A 26,286-nucleotide genomic window follows, 5' to 3' on the forward strand; every position below is an offset into this window, starting at 1 on the left:
TGTTTCTCCCCCTTCTGCCACCAGTAGCGCTGGAATCCCAACCCCTCATTCAGGACCATCTGGGGACACTACTCTTCTATCAGGCCCCTCCCAATCCCCACCCCCACTCCAGGAAGATGAGGTTTGAGCTCTCAGACCACTTGGCTTTACACCTGCCCACATGTCTGCTTCCATTAATGTAACTGACTCATCTTACTTCCTGGTCTGTAATTCTCATAGCACTTAGCCTGGTGCATCTGCTGATGGAACTAGGTTCATTCATGGTTTACAGTAAAAAATGAGGCAAAGGAAATGCCAAATTATTAAGAGTATTTTATTTTCAGTACTCCCTGAGTCTTCGTTTACCTTGCAGGATTCGCCTGTATAGTCCACGTTATATATGTGTTCAAAATTTCCAAGCACTCTGTTATGTAAAAGACTCGCTCGGCCAGTGGAAACAAAGCCGCATGAACGGCCCCAAAGCTAAGTGACTGCTCTCTGTGTGCCAGGTTACAACTGAAAAATACTTTGGTCAGGGTCCGTCTTTGGACAGAGAATTTGAAGATGGAAGACATTTAAAAGTCTGAGTGGCAGACTTTTATTTTGTGAGGGGAGATAAAATGATCAGCCTTGTTTCTGACAAGCACTGGATAGCCTTGATTTATAGTCACAGCTGTGCCTCCTTAGTCCACACCTTAGGACCAGATGCCCGCTGGGGACCTGGCACACCCGGCAAACCTGCAGAGAAGCCCTGCCTTGCCTGAGTGTGCCCAGTCCCCGTGGTGGTGGTGATGGGGGCGTGGGGGGCAGTCGGGGACCTCCAGAAGCAGCACCTAGAAATCAGGCCTATGCCCTGACCTACCTGCACCTGTCACACACAAGCAGGAGCAGGCAGGCATGATTTCATCTGGGGGACACGCAAGTCCTAAGGCAGTGTGAGAACTGCTAAATAATACCTCCTCAAGGAACAACTCTCATTTAAACCTAGTCTAAGTCATGTGAACTTTTAAGCTAAAGAAAAAGAAATTCAAGTGAGGTATACTAAAATATAATCTTCCTATAATGTTGAAATAAGAATTTCCATTTTTACCAAGCTTTGCCTTTATCTGTAAGTTTATAAAATTTCTGGGTTACCTTAGAGGAAGATGGGGCTCAGTTTCTAGATCTGTGAAGTAACCACTGTACCTAGGGAGTAGGAATCCATTTTTAGGCCACTTCTTACCTTGATCCAATGACATCAAAAAGATGTTGCCAACGGTCATTAATTTTGTTGAGCTTGTCATCGATCTCAGCTGCTCTTGTCTTGTTGCTGGCCTTGATCAACCGGTCGCCCATTTGTTTTAACTGTAACTTGTTTTCACTAAACAAATTTATTTCTTCCATGCAGTCCTGGCATAGGGCACCAAAACACAAAGCCGGAATCACTATCGAAAATTCACTTCTTTGCCAGCTACAAACACACAGTTGTGCCTCTTGAAATTTCTTAAAAAATAAAAACACTTCTCACACCTGTTAATGCAACTCTTCGGAGAGCAGCTAAAAAGTCAAACAACGCCCGTTCAGCGCATGTGTGATATATAAGGCGGTAGTTACTTCCTTAATTCAAAAGCCCTGGTTTCCCTCACAGAGTTCTTCTAACCTAAGCTACTTCGGAGCGGAGGACTACTGAGTCTAACTAAATTAGCCTAGTATATCAGCAAGAGTTTTCCTGAGGGCTAACTGAGCGGCATTTGGGGTGACCGTGGCCAGAAGGCTCTTTCTCCCTTTCCCTGTGGGAATCAGTGACCTTTTCACAATTATGAGCCCCACTGCTGTTGGTCTTTCTCCTTTGGCCAGGGGAGCTCCTTAACAACGCAACTAGAGAAACCGTAACTCACCTGGGATATGGATTGAAGCTTAAGGGGACACGAGCCCCTTGTCTGGCCAGACTTCCTAACCAAGAGAAAGCAACCCCCCTCGGTATACAGCACCATGCCCATCTTTCCCATCTCATTGGAAACGGGCCTACGACACCATACAGCTCTGAGTCTAGGAGTGAGGAAGGCAGAGGATACCGTGGTGGTCATAACCGTCCCCATCTGGGGACTCCTGCTTACCTTCTGAAGCTTTTCAATCATTTCTTCAATACTAATATCTGCTGTCTGGAGAACTTTGTTTTCCATCTGCACCAGCCATGCACACAGCTCTTTATTCTTTTCATTGAACACAATCCATGAATTGAGTCTGTCTTCTATCTCCTGTTTGCGTACAGCCACCTGGAAATGAAAATGCATTTGGCAGCTGGGTGCAGGAAGGAAGGAAGGAAGGAGTTTCTCTTCCCTTCTCCCCATCAAAAGGACTATGAATTTCATTCATTTTAATCAGAGGTCCTATAGACTTAAATTATTATGTTTTTGCCTTTTAAAGACCTAGGGTTTAATTTCAACAGAAGTTCCTTACACCTTTGATAAATGCCATAAAAAGCAACAACAATGACAGTAACAACAGAAGACTGTACCTTTAGTGTAAATGACCAAAAGGTTTCAGTATTATCCGATATATATCTATTATTACCGAGGTATATTAAAAGTTAGAAACATGGAGGTTAGATGAGTGCGTTTTAGGCATCACCCAAATTTCTTCTGTTCCTTATTCTTTCAGTATGCATTTATTTACTGCTTGCTACATGCTAACTTATAACTTTATGACCCCAATCCTTTCTTTTTAAAAAATGATCAAGTCCTTATTCTTACTTAAAGCCAACGTCCTGCCTATTTAATTTAAAAACTACCATCTTGATCACAAATCTAACATTTGTAATGCAAATGGATCATGAAAATTAAAGTCATTTAAATGTCTTACTGGTAATTTCAAAAACAAAATAAAATAAAAAAACAATACGCATCACTCATTTAATCCACCTTCCCAATATGCACTATGGCTTTGGAGGGAAACCATGGAAATGGAATCAAATGCTGGTCTGCAGTGAGCAGGCTGATCCCCAAACACCCAATGCTCTGTTACGCATAAGCTAACGTCAGCAAAGGCGCTTCCTCCTTACAGGGTTCAACTTTATTACTTAAATAAATATAAATTCAAAGAATGCAAATCAGCCTCTCCAAATGTACAAAGGTATTCCCAGGTCTTAGAAATCTTTAGAATTTTAGAGATAAAAGGGGTAGCTAAGAGTTGTTTCGGTTAACTTTTAATATCCCACTTTATAAATGGGGAAACCAAGGTTGAACTCCTGGAGATTTTTTTGCTATGTACAAAAAACAAAACAAAAACAACCCTCTGCTCTTTTCAGAGTGAGGCAAAAAAATATCTAATGCTTGTACATCCACCCACCAAATGTGTTAAGAAGGCTCAAAAAACTATTCCTAAAACACCAAGTTTTGTGTTTCTGTTTTTCAGAGCATCTATTTATCTCAGCTTTTTAAAAGCCTGGCATTTTGCACAGGTCATTCTGATTGGCTTCATAATGGTAACAATTGGGAACATCTGGGTTCCAGTCTGCTTTTTCCTTAACTTTTGGAATACCTTTCACATATTCTAAATATTTTCTTTTATATAAAATTTGAATAAAAATTCTAAAAGGACGTTTAAAATTATGGGTATACGGTGAATATTAAATACTAAAACAAAGAAGGAAAACATTTTTATTTTATTAAAATGCATTCAAACCTGTGAATTTCAACTTTTAAGTACATCTCTTCTTAATTCACAAAAATGAGATCGAGGACTTTACTTTTCTTAGAATTAAATTGTTCTTAAAACAAAGATCTATTTGAACCCTTTAATTCCATCTTGATCCTGTCACCTTAACCACAATCCAGTTCTTAATAAGTAGAAGTGATCTGCTGAGATACTAAGTGTAGCAGCTGATCATTTCTTCCAGAGTTTTCAAAGCCAGCTACTTGAAATAAACACTGGATTGCATGCGAATGCAGAGTTCTCAGATATAATGACCCCAAGCCTGGCACTAAGTACATCTCCCACTGTTTGTTGGGCCCAGAACAGATACTGCAGAGATACTGCTTTTAAGGCCAGCCGAGACCTCTTTGCTGAAGTCCTGATTCTAAGACAATGACCGGTACTTGTCATCCATACAAGACAGAGTGCAGAGTGCACGCAGCTGCTCAGGACGGCATTCCTCCCCTCCCCCACCACTTAAGGTGATTTTTAAAAAAGCTCATTAAAAGTGTGCAAAGTTCCAGCATTGAGCGCTGGAGAAACAAAGGGTCAAATCTGTTAAACAATGTTGCCGCCTTCTAAAGGAGCAGCGGCCGGCCTGGGCTCCCACTGAAAAGGGCCTCCCGGTTCAATGAAATTAAGCTTCTTTCTACTTTGTCTGGCCTTCGGAGACATTTCAATAAACTTAAGAACAGCCGTGCCCTGCAGTTAACTAACTTACTCTTAAGCAGAGGTCCTCCCATTGTCTGTGCAAATGCTCTATTTGCTCTTTCAAAACCACCACGTCCTCCACAAGAATGTGCTGGGTTAGGTCGGTCTTCATAGTGTGAAGTTCTTTCAAGTTCTGAGTCCAGTTAGCCAAAGACTTCTCTAGTTCCTGCATTTAAACACAAGAAAGAAAGGGAAAGAAAGAAAGAAAGAAAAAAAACTCTTCAACTCAAGCTGCTGTTGTTTCCAAACCTGTAGGCTAATACTTTGATTGGACTCTGGGGGAGGGGAGGCCAGGAAAGGGGGCGGGACCTTCTGAATGAGAAACAGCCCAGGGCCAGCGTCTGCAGTTGTGGTTGGCCAATTCCTCACCACCTATTTTCTCAAAAGAAAGCTCTTTTCTACCTTTATTTTCACTTCCTCAGGTATTTCAGGCTTTTATATACTTAGTTCTATGTTAAACTCAAGTAGGTCTTTACCTTTATTTTGAGGAAAGTATTTTTGAAGCCTAGCAACAATCTCTCTCTCACATACACACTCACTTTTAATCCTGAAACTGTGTTACAGAACGTTGTATAAAATGTGATTTCCCATTTTTAAAACACCTTAAGAAATGCATTGTTGCTATGTGGCAATCATATAACAGCTTCTGTTCAAAGGGAATTCTTTTGGTTAACTCTCAAAAAGAATGAATGTAAGTGAAGAAAAAAATGTTCCCTAATAATTACCAGAGATGCGTTAGCAGAAAATTTCCTCTGGCCCTGGAAACACTTATTTTTTAAAAAATTAAGTATTGGTCAAATTAAAACGTTTTTGAATCCCAGGACTTAATGAAGATAATCACTTTCACAAGAGAGAAGGTAAAATGAGACAGCCCAAACACTCAAGAGATCTCCAGATTTTTATTGTGCTTCCAATTCTTTCTATTTTGGCACATTTTAAGGGTCTCTATTCATACCTGTCTATTGAAATCTGAAAGAAGAGAGTATTTCATTTACATCTGAAATCAGTCTGATTTCTGATGAATCAGTTAACTCCGATTGCTTTTCAGAGTTCTAAACGCTACATGGGCATGATTTCCTAACTTGCCAACAAGGATTTACATTTAATAAGATGTAACTTCGGAGGATTCTTTTTAAAGGTTGCATGGAGATTCAGAAATAGCACCTTTATCTGAGGAGAAACCATCGCTTTAAATTTTTGTTTCCTACTTTTAGCTTCATGATTGTAGTAAAGAGGACGAGAGCAGATTCTGCAGTGGAACACTTTTACCAGCTTCGTAACGTAAAGGGGGGCAAGTCACACGCAGAGGCTGACCACTCACTGACTCTACAGACCAGAAGGCCGCTGAACTTCGTACAGTGTTTCCTGCTCAGAAGTGTGGGCTCAGATGCCTGCACAGAGGGAGGCGTCTATAAGTTATCCACCACTGGGTTTAAATCCATTTTGGTTTGGATACTCGGTTTCCTCCCACAGGTGAAAGGATAATTGACAGATGTAGAACTTTTGAATATGGACGTTTTATGATTCTTAATAAATAATGCCAAATTGTGTCCTCAAAGGAATGACTATATTTTTCCACATCCAGTTTGGTGTCGAGTTTTATGTATTTGGGGGGCAAGTTTAATATGTGTAATGACTCCTAGTTATTGTTTCAATTTGTTGTTCTTTAGTTACTAGCCTGAAATGCTACCCAGTCCTTCACGCTGATGCTTCCCCAATATATTTAGTTAATTCCTACCGACACTTTCAGATCTCAGACCAGGTAATTCCTCAGAGGGGTCTTCTCTGAGTCATCGGATGAGATTGGGACCCTTGTTTTGTGCTCTCACAGCCCCCTGTCCTTTTCCCCTCTAACAGTCACCATGCTTACAGTTATTCACACACATATATATATGTACGCATACAGTGGGACTCTGGTTAACGTCTGTCTCTCCAGTAGCCTAGACTATCGGCTCCACACTGGCTGGGGCCATGACAACATTGCTCACCAATGCACTGCCCACCAATGCATTGCCCACCAAGCACCTACCAAGAGGCCTGGTGTATAGTAAGTCCTCAAATATTAAAATGTATGATTGAAAGGAAAGAATTTGGCAGTATGTATCAAGCGCTTTAATATGTTCATAAATATTAAGTGAAAAAGCAAGGAATGAAACAATATATAGACTGAGGTCTACTGTGGAAGTCTATTAAGGCTGACGTTCACTTATTTCTATAAACATTTCAAAAACTGTGCTTCTGTTTTTAAATTAAAATACTCCAGATTTGCTACCAAACTAATTGCAAAAGAGAACATGTCAGTCAGATAAGTTTCCCTTTCTTAATTTAACTAGATAAATTTTCTACATTGCAAAAGTACCTGTAAAATTCCAATTGTCCATATGACACGTGACTTAAAACTTGACTGCATAAAGTGGTGTGTTGCACAGGCTTTGGCTGGACTCCAACACAGCACAACAGCATTTAAGTCTTTGCCTGTGGACTCAATTACTATTGGGATTGTCAAGTCCCATTTCCCTACACTACCATTTGGGTAAAAAGAGGATCAAAAAATGAATGTGTATATATATAAATATTGGTCTGCATATGCATAGAGTATCTTTGGAAGAATACACAACAAATTGGTAACACAGCTTCTGTGGAGAGAAACTGATGGGAGAAAAATTTTTCGTGTGTACCTTTTGAATTTTGAACCATGTGACCATACTACTTATTCAAAAATTATTTTATGAAGAGGTATAAACCTCCTGTTATAAACTAAATAAGCCATGGGGATGTAACATACAGCAAGAGGAATATGGTCAGTAATATTGTAATAACTTTCTATGGGGACAGATGGTTACCAGACTTATTGTGGTAATCATTTCATAATGTACGCAAATGTCAAATCACTATGTAGTACACCCGAAACTAGCATAATAGTGTATACCAACTATAGTTCAGTAAACAATTATCTAAGAAAATAAAACTGTTCTAAGGACTCAATCATTTGACAAGTTTTATGAACATAGATGCCCACTATAGCGATAGCAATTTTCATAATACTGAAAGTTAGTATATAAAACATATAAAGAAATCATACACACATTTCTTTATAAACATATAAAGAAACCGTATATGTGCAGACACATATAAACATGTAAAGCAGTTTTTCCATACATCAACTTGGCTGTGATGGGAATGTAATTTCCTAAGGAAGAAAGTAAAGGTCAGACTGGTCGAATGGTTAGGTATCTCCCCAAGTGACCCAGGGATGATAAACACTGTTCTAGACAGGCTTCAGGTTACTTGGGATCTTTCTGGAATATGGTCACAGGCTGAATGAACTCAATGCTCTTGGTCTCTCTCCCCAGTTCTTTCCACTGAGAAATAGAATGCTGAGGCTATGGAAGTTGAAAAGATCCCAGTGGAAACCGAGATGTGTCCTACTTGGGAAAAATTATGCCTCCTCATGGGTTTATGGTTCACATTCTGCACAGGTTTCTGGACTTGATGAAAGGAAACTCTATGTGTCAACTCAGAGAGGGACTCCAAATCCTCTCATCTGTTACTGAAGTCTAGATCTAAAGTAGAGATGATAAAAACTTTGAAAATCAGGGACAGACAGGAACCTTCTTAACCTAATAAAGGCATCTACTAACACAACACCACCAAAAATCACACTTCATGGTGAAATGATAGAATCATTCTCTTTAAAATCAGGACTGACACATAGGGGCCAGTTATCAACACTTCTAACAACACTGCTCTGGAGGTACTGACCAGTGTAGACAGAACAGAACAAAAGTATAAGAATTACAAGGAAGAGACAAAAAAAGTCATTATGCATCAATGGTGATTGTGTTCACAGACCCCCAAAAGGATAGACAATTTATCGAAATTAACAAGAGTTTAGCAAGATGGCTGAATATAATATCAATGCACAAAAATTAGTTACATTTCTAGACATCAGTAATAAACAAAGTATAATTAGAAAAAGGCAGTATTTTCAATAGCTTCAAAAGTAACACCAAGAAATAAATCTAACAAAAGATGTACAATACTACATAAAATTATAAAGCACTAAACATGAATATAAGGAGAAATATGCCATATTCGGAAACAGGAGTACCCAATGTCAAAAAGATGTTAATTTCCTCCAAATTATTCTATAAATTCAACACAATTCCATTAAAACTCTTATCAGGACTTCTTATAGTTTGACAAACTGCTTCTAAAGCTGTGGGAGATCAAAGAACCAAGGATATCCATACTCGAGTGGGAGAATGAGGGATGGGTACCTCACACCTGAAATGAAGATCTGTTCTAATAAAACACAGTATGCAGGATAATTTGGTATAAAAGCTGAGATAAGCAGACCAATGGAATAGAGCAGAGAACCAAGAATCAAACCATGCATAATCGGAAACCTGATATTGGACACTGGACTAATCAGTAAACAGGCACCTGGATAATGGTCATCCGTATGAATGAAACAAAAATCGGTTCTTTACTTCAAAACATATGCAAAAATCAGTTCTTCACTGAATAAAGGTGTAAACGTAAAAAGCAAAATTTGAAAAATTTCAGAAGGAAACGTAGGAGTATATCTTTATGACTTACGTATAGAGTAATGGTGCTGCTTATATAAAGTTTAAAAACAAAAGTAGTACTTCTACATTCCACTGAGATCTACATACACATGTAGTAAAACGATAAAGCAATGCATAAGAATGAGAGGACACCAGATTCAGGGATGTGGATACCTCTGGGGAGGGGAAGTACATTAGAGATCATACAGGGCATTTGAAGTGTATTTGTAATGTTTTATTTTTCTGCTGGCTGATGGTTTCATGGTAGTTGTTATATTATTTGTTGTTAGAATTTTTTTGCACAGTAGAAATTTTTACAATGAAGAAAAAAGGTTCAGGAGGCAGGACACTAATTTCCAGCACAGCTTTAAGTATGAGACTACTCAATTCTTCCTAATTTTTTTCAATTTGACCCCTGAAGTCACTGAAGGAAGAAAAAAAATTTTTTTTAAACCTTATTCCATTAGGCTATTGATGTCTTTCCAACATCAAACCTGCAGAAAGGGAAGAGATGTAGGGCGTTCCTGACCTCGGAATTTAACTGGTCCACATTCCTATCAGTAAGTTTGCCTTGTCTTCTGCAAAGTCCTAACATACCCAGGAATTTTTGCTAGTGTGGTATCCATTAGGCAGAATATAGTTTGGAAGGTATTACAAAAACTGTTGTATTTGAGCAAAACCCCCAACCTATTGTCTTCTAAAAAATGAATTCTTCAGTCATACTTTATTCTCATTTCAAAGACAAGGCCATTTGGTAAGGGAACAACTTTCAATGTAATCTCAGAGGCCACATCTTAAATTACCGAGGAGAAACAGAAAGAGGACCTGAAGGAGAAAACCCCCAAAATTCTAAGAAGTTCTGCAAAATCTTCCTCATCTTCACACATGGATCTCAAAAAGCATTGATTCTAATTGCTTTAGTGACCAGGAAGGTGTATTAGAGAGAAGACAGGCAAAATATTTTCCAACTGGACACGAAGACTTAGTTTCACACAGACATCGAAAGGCAAACACACATTTCAATGTCGCAGAAAACAGCTCAGTGATTATCTTGAACACTACTTCAGATTTCAATACCTTAATCAGCTCTTTTTCTCGATGGAGCTCCTCATGAAGTTCTGGAAGAGGATCTTTACTCTGTGCCTTTAAAACTTGCAGCCTGTTTCTCAACTCCTTGATTTTCTTTTCACACTGGTCCCAGGTCTATTTGAAAACAGTATTAAAATTGGTAAGTACTTGGTTGTTTAAGAATGAAGTGTAGGAATAGGATAATTAATTTAATCCATGTAATCGTTCTATTAAATGTGTTTTTGTAAATCACGCAGAAACCCGGTTCCTTGTCTTGAGCAGACTGTGGTCTAAAAGAGCATATGGGACAGCAGGATGGTTCGACGCCTCTCTGCAGCTTTACGTGTGGCTCATCTCAACCACTGCGTTGCCTTTGGCTTTGAAATATTTCTTCCTCCCCACATCTCTGACCTAGCTAACTTATTTCTATTTTAGTTTTGGAAAAGCTCACATTTAAAAGGCTACTAGAAGGATTAATTTTTAGCATTTCCAGCCTTGGGTATATGCTCTAATAGCACTGAAAAGCAAAAGCACTCAACCACTTTTCTTGTCTTCTTTTTTTTTGCGGTACACAGGCCTCTCACTGTTGTGGCCTCTCCCGTTGCGGAGCACAGGCTCCGGACGTGCAGGCTCAGCAGCCATGGCTCACGGGCCCAGCCGTTCCGCAGCATGTGGGATCCTCCCGGACCGGGGCACGAACCCACGTCCCCTGCATCGGCAGGTGGACTCTCAACCACTGCGGCACCAGGGAAGCCCTTGCCTTCTTTTTTAATGTCATCCCTCTGCTCTCTCCCTTTCCCCTTCTAGAAATAGCTTGGCTTTAGTGACGCTTTCACAGCCAAGTTTCACTCTCCATTTCTTACCACTGCTCTGACTGTCGCCTCCTGCTTGAAGTAATTTATAGTTTACAAAGCTTATCAACTTCATTATCTCACTGTAATCATAATAAGCTTAGGAGACAGACGCAAGTGTTACTATCACATTTAAAAGAGGAAAACTGAGGCTCAGAGAAAACCGACTGGTCCAAGGACACGCAGTTAGAAGTAGCTTAATCAAGAGTCGACCTAAGGCTACAGTTTCCCTGTGGATGCCTTTCTTTCATATCAGCTCTTTTCCTTAAACCTTATATTACTGAGCAAATAGTTGCCTGTTATTTTCAAGTACAGAGGGTTTAATCCATTAGGATAAATTTCTATTCCTGATATTACTAAAATTCTTCCTCCTGAAGTTACTAAAAATAGACAAACACAGACTCAAACACTACTCTATTCCTCAGTACTACTGACACAAATATTCTTGGGTTGGTCCAATTGTACGCTAACGCCTCACTTAAGGAGAGGCCACTTATCTCACAACATAAACTCTCTGGAACATAACCAAGGAGAAAGTGAAGGGAGAAACAAAACAAAACTATGAGTCCTTATCTCTTCCACCAAACCTTTATTTGCATTTACCACCTTGCTTTGCAAACACAGCAGGTGCTCAACAAATGTTTGCAAGTTAATGAATTTCACAGTGTATACGTCAAATAAAATTCAGATACTTTAGTCACAGGAGAGATGTTCAGGCCCTAACTCAGCACATATTTATTCTGTATTCAGAAAAACATCTCTGACAAGCTTGGTTATCTGGTTTTGGTACCCACACAACAGATTAAAGAGTGGGCTACAAGGAGTAAGTATACTCAGAGAAATAAAAAGTAAAAATAGGGCTTCCCTGGTGGTGCAGTGGTTGAGAGTCCACCTGCCGATGCAGGGGACACGGGTTCGTGCCCCGGTCCGGGAAGATCCCACATGCTGCGGAGCGGCTGGGCCCGTAAGCCATGGCCGCTGAGCCTGCGCGTCTGGAGCCTGTGCTCCGCAACGAGAGAGGCCGCAACAGTGAGAGGCCCGTGTAACGCAAAAAAAAAAAAAAAAAAAAAAAAAGTAAAAATAGCTTAAATTAAATAGAAAGAAAGACAAACAATAAAAGCCACATAAGAACTCAAAAAGCATAGCAGTGCAGGGGCTAGGTTCAAAGCAGCTCAGAGTCCTTGAGAACAACTTGGGATATTTTAGCATAATAAAATATTAATGATTTTCCTAATAATCACTCAAAAGAAAGCATTTTGGTTCTTAAAGGTATAATCATAAATTATTGGGAAATTCAGTTATATGGAAAAGTGTATTCTTTGAAGACAGCAGAAAGATGAAGTATCACTGTGTTTATTTTCATATACCATACCCAAAGGCAGACCATATGTGGAATGTTAGCTTTGGGTATTGAACTTCCATTGAACATGAATTAGTTTCCTGTTTCATAAAGGTAAATATAAAATAGTACCCTCAAGTATTTAGATATTAACATTGAGCTTTTCCAGTGTTATATTATTATTTTACATTAAGTAACTACCATGATTTGTGGATTAGTAGGACTCAATGTCCCTTGGAAAACCCATAATATTGTGATTTCCTAAAATTATTCCCATCTTCATACAGCAAACAAAAATTCTATGTACTGCATTTGAATATCATGAACAGAAAAGTAAATGGTGAGTTTACCTCTGCAGTGCTCTGGAACTGTTTAATCATCTCTCCTAGTTGGAATTTTGTGTCCTTCCAGTTGTCCTGAAGTTGACTGATTCTCTTCTCAACTGACTCTTTAGTTTCCAGGTGAGTTGTGTTCAGTAACTTGCCCCCAGCTTCCAAGGTTAGTGCATAGGTTGTCTGCCACCTCTGGAAATGAATTTCTTTATTCTTAAAAAAAAAAAAAAAAAGTAATTTGCTTAAGCCTCTGATGTGATCAAAATGTGACTCTCTGCCTGCATTTGTGTGTACTTCCTTCAGAGCTTCTCTTAAATGTTAAACTAGATATAAATTAGACAAATCTGGTTAGAACACACACACACATACATACACACTCATTCACATCAAAGGCTAATATTTTTATTGAGTAGACAGCATACTACCAAATGATGTGTTCTTTTTTTTTTTTTTTCCGGTACGCGGGCCTCTCACTGTTGTGGCCTCTCCCATTGTAGAGCACAGGCTCCGGACGCGCAGGCTCAGTGGCCATGGCTCACGGGCCCAGCTGCTCCATGGCATGTGGGATCTTCCCAGACCGGGGCACGAACCCGTGTCCCCTGCATCAGCAGGCAGACTCTCAACCACTGCGCCACCAGGGAAGCCCCAAATGATGTGTTCTTAAAATAATTTCCAAGGGTTGGTAAGAGATAAGATTTTAGTATAATGATTAGAAGTATAGAGAAATTAAAAATACACTTTGGGCTTCCCTGGTGGCGCAGTGATTGAAAGTCCGCCTGCCGATGCAGGGGACACGGGTTCATGCCCCGGTCCGGGAAGATCCCACATACCGCAGAGCAACTGGGCCCGTATGCCATGGCCACTGAGCCTGCGCGTCCGGAGCCTGTTCTCTGCAACGGGAGAGGCCACAACAGTGAGAGGCCACATACCGCAAAAAAAAAAAAAAAAAAAAAAAATACACTTCACAGAATAAAAGCCTACAAGATAAATGAATCCAAGAGTATTAAGAAAATGACTGGAGTATTAGATCCGATATTAAGAGCAAATACCCATTACCATTATGGTATAAAGAGTCAGGCTGCTCCTAACCCACAAGGTTGGAATGTGCACAATATGCTAAACAAATTTAAAAGGAGAGAACAAATAGAAAAGATAAAAATACAAAAACAGACACTTAAGCACATAAATATACACATCAGTGTTTATACTAAAGCAATAGCTTTAAAAAATTCCATTTGGAGATCACATAGGCTTTTCTTTAGGTATCTTTTTTTTTTTTTTTTTGCGGTACGCGGGGCTCTCACTGCTGTGGCCTCTCCCGTCGAGGAGCACAGGCTCCGGACGCGCAGGCTCAGTGACCATGGCTCACGGGCCTAGCCGCTTCACGGCATGTGGGATCTTCCCGGACCGGGGCACGAACCCGTGTACCCTGCATCGGCAGGCGGACTCTCAACCACTGCGCCACCAGGGAAGCCCCTAGGCTTTTCTTTAAAAGGGACTGAAACTAGGTATTTATAATACAAAAATGAAGTAAAAACTTTATATTTCCAAAAGATTTTGTTTCAGGAGAAAAAATTAAATAGCTTTTATTTCTGTTGTATATATGATTTACTTTATTTTCAAATTTCTCAAGGGAGACATAATATGGGCATTTTCCAAAATGGAAGCTGATGTAAAAAAAAAATCAACAGAGCATTGATTTATAAAGATATTTCTGAGAATACTCAGGATAACCCAAATGCAAAGGAGAAACACACACAAGAAAAACTGCAATTCAAGGAACACACTGCCCCTCCACACTTGTCCTTCTAATATGCAGTACTGCTCAACACAGCCACTGTGATAGATGTCTGTTAGCCATTTCAAACTGAAGTCATCAAAAGACCTGGTTCTCGTCCCGTCTCCCCTGACTTGGTCAACAGCACATTATTCACCAAGATGCTCAACCCCAAACCTAGAGTCATCTGGATTTAGATTTTTATTTACCTGCCACATCCAAACCATAAGCAAGTCTTGTAAACCCCACCTACATAGTCTTTTTATCTTCACTGTGATCACCCTTGTCTTATCCATCCTAAAAACTACCCAAGACCATTGCAATAGCCTAATGAGGGCTTCCCTGGTGGCGCAGTGGTTGGGAGTCTGCCTGCCGATGCAGGGGACACGGGTCCGCGCCCCATTCCGGGAAGATCCCACATGCCGCGGAGCGGCTGGGCCCGTGAGCCATGGCCGCTGAGCCTGTGCGTCCGGAGCCTGTGCTCTGCGACGGGAGAGGCCACAACAGTGAGAGGCCCATGTACCGAAGGAAAAAAAAAAAAAAAAAAAAAAGAAATAGCCTAACGAGCTATGGCAGGCTGTATTTTTCACAAAATGGCCACACTATTACCAGCCCCACATGCTCTTCTAGAACCTTCCCTCTCCTCCCTTCTCTTGAACCCACGTGGGCATGCGTGATGGCCTTGATTAATAGAGGATGGTGGAAGTGGCTGACGTCTGAGGCCAGGTCTAAAAAGGCAATACAGCTTCTCTCTGGATCTATCTTTCTTGGGACATGCACCTTTGAAGCCATGAGCTGCCATGTAAGGAGTCTGGCTACCGAGAGCCTCCAAGTGGAGAGCCCACAGGGAACAAAGCCCAAGGAGCCCCAGCTGCTCCAGTTCCTGGCTGTCTGAGCCTTTCCAGCTCAAGTACTAGACATGAAAGTGAGGAAGCCTTCAGAGGGGTCCAGCCTCAGCCGTCATCTGACTGGAACTGCCTGAGAGCCCCCTGCAAGAGCCACCTAACTGCCCTGACAACCTCCAGAACTGTGAGAGAGAATAAGAAATGTTTGTTGTGATGCGGCAATAAAGAAGTAGTACGCTGGCATTCCTGCTTCTTCTCAGACCCCCACTGACCCCCAAACCACCTTCCTCAGAGCAGCCAGAGGACATTTAAAAAATACAAATCGTATCGAGCTGCTTCCTCTTCCAACTTCAATGGCTTCCAATTATCCAGACGGTCATCCCGCTACCTCACCTCCCCCAGAATGCTCCTCCCTGACTGCCTATCGAGTCCATTTTCCATCACTGCTGTCTCACTGGCTACACTCGTCACACGAGCCTTCTTTCTTCCTCTGCTTTGCTAAACTTGTTCCCATCTTGGGGACTCAGGAAAACTCTTCCCTCTGTCTGAAGGCTCTCCCCCCAGATCTTTGCACAGCTGGCTTCTTCTTGTTATTCAGGTTCCAGTTTAAATGTTGCCTCCCCAGAGATGACCCAGTCTAAAGCAGTCACCCAGCCTCTCCATCACCGGCCCTGTTTTAATGACCTACATATGCCATGTTGCAATCTGATATTTCCTTTAGTTTTTGATTTGTCTGATCTCCCCTACCAGTCAGACAAATTAGTATTTTCTTGTTGGTTTACTGATTTGTCTGATTGCCCCTACGGGAGCAGAGGTCTCCTCTTGGTCCACACCGTATACCCAGCACTTAGAACATTGACCAGCAAAGACCAGATGCTCAGTTAATATGTGAAGCCTAGATAAATGAATGAGGCAAGCAAAGGATTTCAGAAGGGTGCTATTTTGTTTAGCTGTCCCTCTACAGTGAAGTGTGGTTCGATAGCTCAGTGCAACATGCCCTGGGAACTGCCAACTAATTATTCTAGTCCTGTGCTCATCAAGCAACTTTCTGATTGGAAACGTTGTTGCCTAAATGAATTCACCCTCCAAGAGGAAGCAGGAATCCCACTGTAAATTACTACTTTGTGGTAGTCATTTATACATTAGTCAGTGCTTTAAATGTCTGTCGCCCCAAACTTCCCCACTCTACCTACCCATCTCCAGTCCGTCTCTACTCCCACAGCCCAAGAGAGCTTCACTATTTCTGGATGAATGGATAAGATTGGGTTTCTGACCCCACAAGGCTAAGGCTGAGTAGGGTCCCCATGACCAGCTGGCCTCCCCATCGCAGAAAGCACACTTGAACGTCACAGAAAACGCAAAACCTGAGGCGAACGACCATCTTCCAAATCAAGAGCACCCTGCAGTTCCCACACTGCTGCTGCGCATGTCCTACCTTCAGCTCATGGATCAGACTTCTTGTTTGGTGGAGGCTGTAGCAGTCCTGGCTCTTCACTGCAGACAGAAGGTGGCTGGTGTAGGCGAGCAGGCGGAGCAAGTCCCCCTCGGAGGTGGTGAAGTACTGCCACTGCCTCACCAGCTCATCGATGTCACTCTTCCTCTGCCGAACGCCCTGGGCAGCACTCTGCCACCTCTCCTTCAGCCTCGTGAACTTCCAAACAAATTCCGGTCTTGGGAAAAATAGATGGTTAGAGAATTCTGACTTCAACATGTAGAAAAAATAACCATCAACATGTAATAGGAACTTAGATTTGCTATTTATGTGCACAATTTACATGGAAAAACACTTCTTTAAATCTGAGCACCATTCAATGTAAACATGATGGGGAACTTGGGGCTGGGGCAGGGGCAGTGTGTGGGTTGGTGAAAGGTGTTTATCACAAGATAATTGCACATGGCCTAGTATTTTCCTGGCATGCGTGACAACCACTGCCTTAAACAAACTTAAGCTGTTTTGTTTTGTTTTGTTTTGTTTTTGCGGTACGCGGGCCTCTCACTGTTGTGGCCTCTCCCGTTGCGGAGCACAGGCTCCGGACGCGCAGGCTCAGTGGCCATGGCTCACGGGCCTAGCCGCTCCGCGGCATGTGGGATCTTCCCGGACCGGGGCATGAACCCGTGTCCCCTGCATCGACAGGCGGACTCTCAACCACTGCGCCACCAGGGAAGCCCCTTAAGCTGTTTTAACACAGATTATGCCAAGTGCTTTATGGAAAACTAAACATGGGATCAATGGGAAACAGATGAACAGGTAGGTCCCTTGTAATGTTATCGATTACTTGAGGGTTGTATGCTACATAATTTCAGCAATAAAGGACATGCTTTCTGCAACCACTCAACTATTTATTTCCCAGATAGACAATGTCCTTCACATGATAAATAAGGCCTTTTATTTATTACGGAAAAAGTCATGCTTTGCTGTACTGATCAGATCAAAACTAGTTCATCATCCTGAAATTGGCTTGGATTTTATTACTTCAGAGCTAGGAAAAATGGGTTTTATATTTCTTAGTTATGTTGAAAGAGGATTCAGAGGTATATGGGTGATGATGGGGAGGAAAATAATGCCTATGGAGACATTTGGAGAGGTCATTTAAGGCCAGGCCCCCTCGGGCTCTGTTGGCAATTTCAGCAGCTATGCAAGCAGGTACAGTTACTGTCACCAGGCTGCCTAAGGGGCTCTGCTCAGCCTGACCGGAACTCCCCGGAGACCCCAACCTCATGTACACAGCATAGAAAGAAGTCTCTTCTTTCACAACTGTGACATAGCTATCTACTGGGAACAGCTGCACTTCGAAATTTATTTTTTAAATAGCAAAACATCATGAGGCTGAAGGCAGAGAGGAAAACACAATTTAGAAAAATCCTTTGGGGTAAAAACTTAGATAATGGTACTAGGTGGATGGGTGCTTGCAAAGCATCTGGTCTGCTAAGCCCACCCATCTACCATGGGGAAAAGGGCCCCTGATGTTTTTATGGCCATGAAGCAAGACTCCATCCTAATATAAAGTCAGAAGACCGGCCCCATGGTGGTCTACCAATGACGTGGTCGCAGGCACTGATGTAGTCAAGATTCACATGGTGGAAGGCCCACCAGGCTGCTTGCCTTCCGCATGCCCACAACCATTACGAGTCCCAAAGAGCTTACCTCTTCTCTATTTCTGCTGTGTCCAGGAGTTGTAAGCACTGGGTGACATAAGAGTCAGCAATTGTCTGGTTTATAGAAACTTCAGCTTCTAACATCTGTATATGAATTAAAATATGGGAATTGTTTTTGTGAATTTCCTAATAAAATCTAAGCTCACAGAGGATATGTGAGGTGATTAATTTTCAAAAGATTTGAGGCTAACTGCAAAAAATGCTTAATCATCACAACAGTACCTATGAATATAATTAGAAGCAAATAGGTCTAATAATAACTACACCTAAGGCCCATTATTGGGCTTTTTCTACTTGTTAGGCACTGAGTAAAACATGCATTGTCTCACTTATTCCTCAACCTTACGACTTAAGTGAATACTATCAGACTCATTTGAAGAGGAGGAAACTAAGATGTTCATAACTTATCAAAGTCACCCAGCTTTGCCTGGACAGATTTCATTTTCAGTGGATGATCTTAATGTAACAATGCAGACTTAAATCAGTTACACTAAAAAGTTATAACGCACTAATCATGCACATTTTGGAAATGCAGGGTCTGCCTATAACCACCAGGAGTACTCTCAAATATACGTCAGCATCAGCATGGGGAAACTCCTCTGTGAAACTATTAATGCTACAATTATAGTTATACTGGGCGCTTCAATACTTTACAAAACTATTCAGTGAAAATGCAAAGATGACTTGAAGTATTTTAACATGCTCTTGGTAAAGTGGTACCGTGTTCGCATTATGCAAAAGCAACGTTGTGCTAGAAGCTTCCACCTACTGTAGAAAATCTGGGAGTTCTGTCATTAATAAAATAGAGCAGCAAAACAAAATTTTGAAATTTATGAAATGTGTGAGAACTTTACAAATGATCAACCAACAACTGAATTTGCTCAAAGACATATATTCTGTGTTTAGGGGTTGAGGATTGATAGGTTCTCTCTGTATTTTACTTTATTTAATCTCTCTTCCCCTGAGTCCTGCCCCAGGGTGAGGGGTCCAAGGTGGCAGAGAGCACAGGTTTATTTACCTCATACGTTTTCTGCTGTTCCAGGAGAGCAGGGAGGCTGTCAGCAATGTTCACCTTGAGCATCTCTTCTATCTTCTCCAAAAGCTGGACCCACTTTTCACAGCAATAAAGAAACTTTTGATTCAATCCAATCCCCTGAAGTTCACTAAGAAGGTTTAAAAACAAACAAAACAGAGCCATATAACAATGACATTACCGGGCTCAACTGTTAATTTTGCCTTAATTGAAACAGAATGGGAGAGCTGGGCTGTTCTGACCTGCAGCGTTCCAGTGCTGTCGCCGTGGCCCGAATCCATTGCCGGTTCACATTTTGTAATGTCTTGACAGCTACGTCACTAAGTGGGAGCTTGAGGCTTACTTCATTCAAATGCTCAATATCAGGTGACTGGGCTGTCAGTGCCAGCACATGATTCTGTGAAAAAGAAATTAAGTTCCAGATTTTTGGATGCCAATAAGATATCTGGATTATGAAAAGGCTTCAGAAATCCTACAGACCTTCCTTATCTCAAAGAAGAGGGAAAACTGGGGCCTAAATAGGTAAACGACTTGCCCACAGTCAAATAGCTAGTTAGTGTCAGAATCGGACCTGAACCCAGATCTCTCAATCCTGCTTTTTTCTAGAACAAGCTGCACACATGGCCAGAACTGAAATAGCCCAGGAAATAGAAAGTGATCTCAGATTTTTGTCTTTGAAGAAGATGGAAATGAGCTTTCTTTTTTAAAGGACCCATTCTGGACCTTCAAGTCCCATTTGGTCTGCCAACAACTTGACCTTCAACAGAACATGCAGTTTATTTACAAAGTAAATGAAAATTCAATCCTTAAAATAACCCTAGCAAAGCGTGGTAGTTACACATCAATATTATGGTGAAATCATAGGAAAGCAAACTCACCGAAATTTTATCTTTAAGACAATATTCCAGGGACAGCCTCTAGGACAACAATATATTAAGCAAACATCCTTCACCATATCCATGTTCTCACTACAGAACTCTGCCACAATAGTCTAGGTCAGGGTCAACAAACTTTTACTGTCAAGGGCGAGATCATAAATATTTTAGCCTTTTATGACCCATATGATCTCTGTTGCAAATATTCAACTCTGCCCTTGTAGCATGAAAACTCCCATAGACAGTACGTAAATGGTGGAAGGGCATGCCTGTGCCAGTAACACCTTATTTACAAACCAGGTGAGGGGCTGCATTTAGACCATGTGCCATAGTTTGCTGACTCTTAATCTAGGTTATGAATATTGGTCCTTAGGAGTGTGCAAGATCCAGAATTCTTTCATTCTTCCATTCATCTATGTTAACTATACTAAACATACTAAGGTAATAAAGAAGGAAAAAATTATACCATTAATTTAATAGGGCATTTTACTTTTTGATCTTCAACTAACCAGAAAAATTCAATTCATCCCAATAGCCAGCTGCTAGATTATTTTAGTTCACTGAAGCTAACTAGTAAAGACTTCAAGATTTAAAAGTCTACTAAAATTACTGAGGCATATTACTAAAATAGATCTCATGACCCAGCAATTCCACTCCTGGGTATATACTCAAAAACAACCAAAAACACTAATTTGAAAAGATATATGCAACCCAATGTTCGTAGCAGCATTATTTACAACTGTCAAGATATGGAAGCAACATAAGTGTCCATCGACAGATGAATGGATAAAGAAGATGTGGTACATATATACAACGGAATATTACTCAGCCATAAAAAAGAACAAAGTTTTGCCACTTGCAGCAATATGGATGGATTTGGAGGGCATCATGCTAAGTGAAATAAGTCAGACAGAGAAAGACAAATACTATATGATATCACTTATATGTGGAATCTAAAAAATACAACAAACTAGTGAATATAACGAAAAAGAAGTAGACTCACAGATGAAGAGAAAAAACTAGTTGTTACCAGTCGGGGGGGGAAATACAGGAGAGGGGGAGTAGGAGGTACAAACTACTGGGTATAAGATAGGTTCAAGGATGTATTGTACAACATGGGGAATATAGCCAATATTTTGTAATAACTGTAAATGGAAAGTAACCTTTAAAATGTATAAACATTAAAAAATTGAAAAAGAGAAATAATCGACAAATAAATTGTATATATTTAAAGTGTATGGGACTTCCCTGGTGGTCCAGTGGTTAAGACTCCGTGCTCCCAATGCAGGGGCCCTGGGTTTGATCACTGGTCAGGGAACTAAACCCTGCATGCCACAACTAAGAGCCCGCGTGCTGCAACTAAAAATCCTGCGTGCCACAACTAAGACCTGCCACAGCCAAATGAATAAAATAAATAAATAAATAAATAAATATTAAAAAAATAAAAAAGCAAAAAAAAAAGTGTAAAAAAAAGATCCCTATGTTGTCATACTTTTCTAGATCTTAGGGAAAACAGCTCAAGAATGAATGGCATATCAATGACTGTGCTCAAGAGTTAAGATGCACATAGATGACAGTAATTCACTTATTTTTTATTCTATGGTGAACCTGACCCCTTAGGAATGACAAATATTGGCAATACCAGGAATAAGTCAGGATTTCCTTCTTTTTCTTGCTGGTAGAGTTTATCCAAATTCTCTTCTTCATGCGTAATGAGACTTTTTAAAGAGTCCAACTGGTCCCCAAAATCCTTGAACTGTGATAGAACAAACTAGAACAAGAGAAGTTTTCATTAGAAACAATTTTCATGTGCATCTATAACAGAATCAAGCGCAGCCTTGTGATAAAAGTCCAAGCTGTTTTCAGCCCTAAGCAGTTCATTATCTTGAATCCAGAACGCTCCTGATACGCACTTTGTGCCTTTGGCAAAGTATGAAGCCTTCACAGGGATGGAAAGATCAGTTGCTTGACAGGGGCACCTAGAGGAATCCTGCTAGCTAAATATTTTTTCCCCGCTGTGTGATATTGGAGCCCCATGGCCTTCTATTCAGCTTTTTGATAATTCATGCACTAAAGGCTTTTCAAAAAGTGAATAAAATACATTAACAAATGGTCGCGCTTTAAGCAGCTACTCTATGACTCAATTACCCAACTTGGAAATTCAAATAACTATGAGATCTGAACAGTGCATGAAATATATCACTTTAACATGTTCAATAAAGAAGAAATGTATGCTTAAGATCTGCCCATTGCCCATGTGATTGAAGAATCACATGACTGAAGAATCATGTCAAATGGTAGATATGTTTAGGGCATCTTTATTCTGTGGTTTCCCTAAGGTGCAGCCCACAAAGCACTAATAACTATCACTTCAGAAGATATATATAAGGAATTGAAGGGAGTGTGCAAATGTCCAAGACTTCAAGTTGAATAGAAAACTAAGATGAACCTTAAATTCATTTGTTTTCATAAGCAGCATCTTTTCCAAGTAGGAAGCCCTCTGGAGGGAGTGCATTTGACCAGAGAGGAGCACGTGGGTGTTGGGCTCTGCAGGCTGTGGGAGTCGATCCAGGAGAGTGGAATCTTGGAGAAAGGCTTCTTTTGTCTTCTGCACATCATGCTGCAGCTCCTGGAGAAGAAAAAAGTGATCGCAAAACATTTCCTCCTTTCCCAACAAAAATCCCCAATTCATGCCACTCCATCAACATCTAGGAGAATTTCTAGATTCTGAAATAGTGGGTGTGGCTTTTTGTTACTGTTTATTTTAAAGAGATAAAAAAGCTAAGCCTTCTTTATATGATATCACTGGTGCTGTTCTGAAATTTGTCAGTTCAGAGCTAAAAGTAACCATGGATAAATAGAGTTGGGGCTTCTAGTTTACAGAAACTGGAGATGACTTGGGTACAGTATTATGTTTTATATTTCTAGTCAGTGAACACTTTAAGGATCTGCTTCAATGCATTTTAAGAATCAATCCAACCCCGTCCTCTGCCTGACACTTTGTGACATAAATGGATCCATTTGCAGAGAGCACAGAATTTCATTGACCAAGACGATTTTAGGGCTGCTCCAGAAATATTGCAACTGTGTGAAATTTCTGTTTTTGTTGTTTTTTAAATGCCAACAGATTAGATAGAAGTTGATCAGAAATATGGTTCATATCTGTTGGATTCTTATCTCTAATTTAATTGGTTAATACTTCTTTATTTGACCTATAGTATTAAAAGATACAAAATGTACCTGGGCACCTAGTTTAAAACTAGAAAGTATTTGCTTTCTAGGCATTCATTAACATAATAGAATAAAACCACAGAGGAAAGTACACAACTCTTAAATAATAGTCTAAAAATCATTATATCCACAGAAAAGCCTTATTAACATGGTGGTGAATCTAAATGATTACTCATTTAGATTAGATAATTATTTAGATTATTTAGATAATTATTCATGATTATTTCTAAATCAAGAGATTCAACATCTACTATTCTTAGATGACCACATTCAGCTGATATATTTCTGCTTTTATTGGAGACTTTGTATGAAGCTTTGGCTTTAGAGATGTTCCTGCTAGAGTGAAAGGGGAGATTTGGAAGGAGGTGGTGTCAGGTGCCCCTGACCCAGCTACCTGCTGCGTGGCCCTCACCTCTGAGCCACCACCTGGCTCTCCCAACCCCACACGTCCCTGTCTTGCCTGTGTCCTACATGGTCTGCTCACACACCTGTCCTGACCCACTCCTCCCTCCCTGTGGTCTGTCTAGTCCCTGGGTCATGGCCCTGTTTGTCAGGCTGTCTTGGCCTTGGTTTTCCCAATGGGCTTAACGCCTACCTTTACGTCCCGCAGGGCTGGGGGCAGGATCTCTGCCAGGTTGTTTCCAGATGTGTTGATGTTTGCGAGCTGTTGGTACTTTGCTTCCTGCTGCTCCAGCCTTGCTGCAGCTTCAGCGTGAGCACTGTTATATGCCTTCCAGAGCTGTAGCGGGCTCTGGGCCCTCTGCAACTGGTCTGCAATGTCTTGGTTTACCTGCGTCCACCTGTCAGGGCAACATGAACAACAGGAACCCCATCCATCCTTTCCTTTGCAGCAAAAGCACAGCGCCCACACTCTACCCATAAGTTAAGAGCAGATAAATTAAGACGACGTGTTCATGTCTTTTCGAAATTAATGCCATCATTAATATATAAACAGAATTCCAAATTAGGATACTTCATTGACTTTATAATTCTCAACAAAACCCGCAAAATTTGTGACTGGCAGGAAACACCTATTGTATGATGAATGTCTCTTAGGCAAAGGTGAAGAAAGTACTGAACTGTTTGCCTGATGAAACTTCCTCCACATGGGAGGGCCTCTTATTTTATAGAGGGGGTCTTTAAGTAGGCCTTATTTAAATTGTGTTTATGTCAAATTTATTTTCTAATTACAAAAGCAACATGTTCCTTATATGAAAGTAGAAATAAAAAACAATATATTTTCCTACTTCTCAGCAAAGGGTATTTATTTCCTATGATGTTCTAAATTTGCTAATGTTTTAATGTTTTGTAGAAATACGGGATGGTGTAGGACTAATTTCTTGTGGATTGAGAGAAGAAAATGGCAGATCTTACCTGGTACTTGATAATATTTCATTTGTTCTTTAGAGAAAAGTTAATTCCTGTGTATTCTCTTTCTACTTAGGCCAATTTGCATCAGAAAGTTACTCACTTGGTAAAACTTGATCTTAGTCACATGAGAAGAGAAAATTGCGTAGCCCTCAAAGGATGCTAGCACACAATCTATGAGGGAAGGCAGCAGCAGAGTACCCAGGCCCCAGATTTACATAGCTGGTCTCCATGGTGGGGGGAGGGCCAGGCTAAAAATCAACTCTGGAGTCCAGGCGAACTTAACTAGAGCTGTTGATGAAACCCAGTTAGAGACCTCGCTTTTAGAGTAGATACCACCAAGTTATGAACAATTGCAAATATTAAAAGTCTTTTTGCATCCATGAAAATCAGCTAATTTTGTGGTGCTGGCACATTCATTGGTTGTATGATTTGTTTTTTGGATTCTCATTTATATGCACTGTTAAACTGCTACAAAAACTAAAAATCGTAATAATAAGAAAAATAAGAAGTTATTTTCTGTAATACATTTTTCATTCTATTAAAATTGAAAAAAGTAGAAATTAAAAATTTTTGGTTTTATTCCATACTATGGACTGTAATATCTTGCCTTTCTTTCCCATTTAACTTAAAAAATTTTTCCCATGGGAAAAAAAAAAATTTTCCCATTAATAAAAAATAAGTAAGCCTAAGTTTAAATGGCTGTACATAATGGTCTATAAATGGTCTTTTTTTGTTTAATTACCAAATTCCAGCTTAGTATGGATACTGGAATAATTTTCAATTTTTGCTTGCAAAAATAATGCTCAGATAAACTTTGTTCAAAGGATTTTTTCTGTATTTCAAGATATTGGTCTTAAATTAGACTTCTTAGAGAATTATTGGGTCAAAGAATATAAATATGTAAATATTTTTAAGGTTATCGGTATATGTTCAAACTGCTTTCTGAAAGCATTATAATATTTACATTCTCACCCAAAACACATGAGAATGCTTGTTTCACAATATCCTCAACCCCGCTGAGTGGGCGAAAAAGGTGACAAATGGCATAATTGCTTTACTTCTTTGTATTTCACAAATCTTCTCAGAACCACCTGTTTTTAAACAAGATTTTCCCCAATTATAAATACAACATATGCTCACAACCCCCCACAAAACATGTGTGTTTAAATCTATCCATACCTATATTGAGATTGTCTACCCATCTACCTACCTACCTACCTACCTGTCTATAAAGAGAAAGTAAAAAAATACACCTGACATCTCATTAATCTAGAGATATCTACTGTTGGCATTTTGGTGCTATTTTCTTCAGTCGTTTTCAATATGCCTTCTGATATATTCTTGTGCCAACAACTGAATGTGTATGTGCACTGGTGACAACTGAATCCCTTTAATAGCAACCTGAACCACCATATGTTTTGAGGGAGGCCCCCATTACTGTATGTGAAATTAGATACGTGTCTGTGTTTATCCTT

The 26,286-nt window shown here is 40.3% G+C and overlaps 1 protein-coding gene across 2 annotated transcripts in view; it reads right to left on the minus strand.

Annotated features, from left to right (window-relative positions):
* SYNE2 (spectrin repeat containing nuclear envelope protein 2) overlaps positions 1-26,286 on the minus strand; it is a 307,891-nt gene that overhangs the window by 39,810 nt on the left and 241,795 nt on the right. For both annotated transcript variants that reach the window (XM_067733714.1, XM_067733724.1), the window contains 12 exons: positions 24,036-24,240; positions 22,659-22,838; positions 21,852-21,980; positions 19,577-19,731; positions 19,320-19,464; positions 18,291-18,385; positions 16,581-16,815; positions 12,542-12,736; positions 10,011-10,136; positions 4,373-4,528; positions 2,076-2,234; positions 1,202-1,368 (listed from right to left, as the gene is read on the minus strand). In XM_067733714.1, the coding sequence (XP_067589815.1) occupies positions 1,202-1,368; positions 2,076-2,234; positions 4,373-4,528; positions 10,011-10,136; positions 12,542-12,736; positions 16,581-16,815; positions 18,291-18,385; positions 19,320-19,464; positions 19,577-19,731; positions 21,852-21,980; positions 22,659-22,838; positions 24,036-24,240 (1,947 nt within the window). The remainder of the gene's footprint in view (positions 1-1,201; positions 1,369-2,075; positions 2,235-4,372; positions 4,529-10,010; positions 10,137-12,541; positions 12,737-16,580; positions 16,816-18,290; positions 18,386-19,319; positions 19,465-19,576; positions 19,732-21,851; positions 21,981-22,658; positions 22,839-24,035; positions 24,241-26,286) is intronic.

The sequence above is a fragment of the Pseudorca crassidens genome, chromosome 1 (assembly GCF_039906515.1).
Source record: "Pseudorca crassidens isolate mPseCra1 chromosome 1, mPseCra1.hap1, whole genome shotgun sequence".
NCBI classification, from domain to species: domain Eukaryota; kingdom Metazoa; phylum Chordata; class Mammalia; order Artiodactyla; family Delphinidae; genus Pseudorca; species Pseudorca crassidens.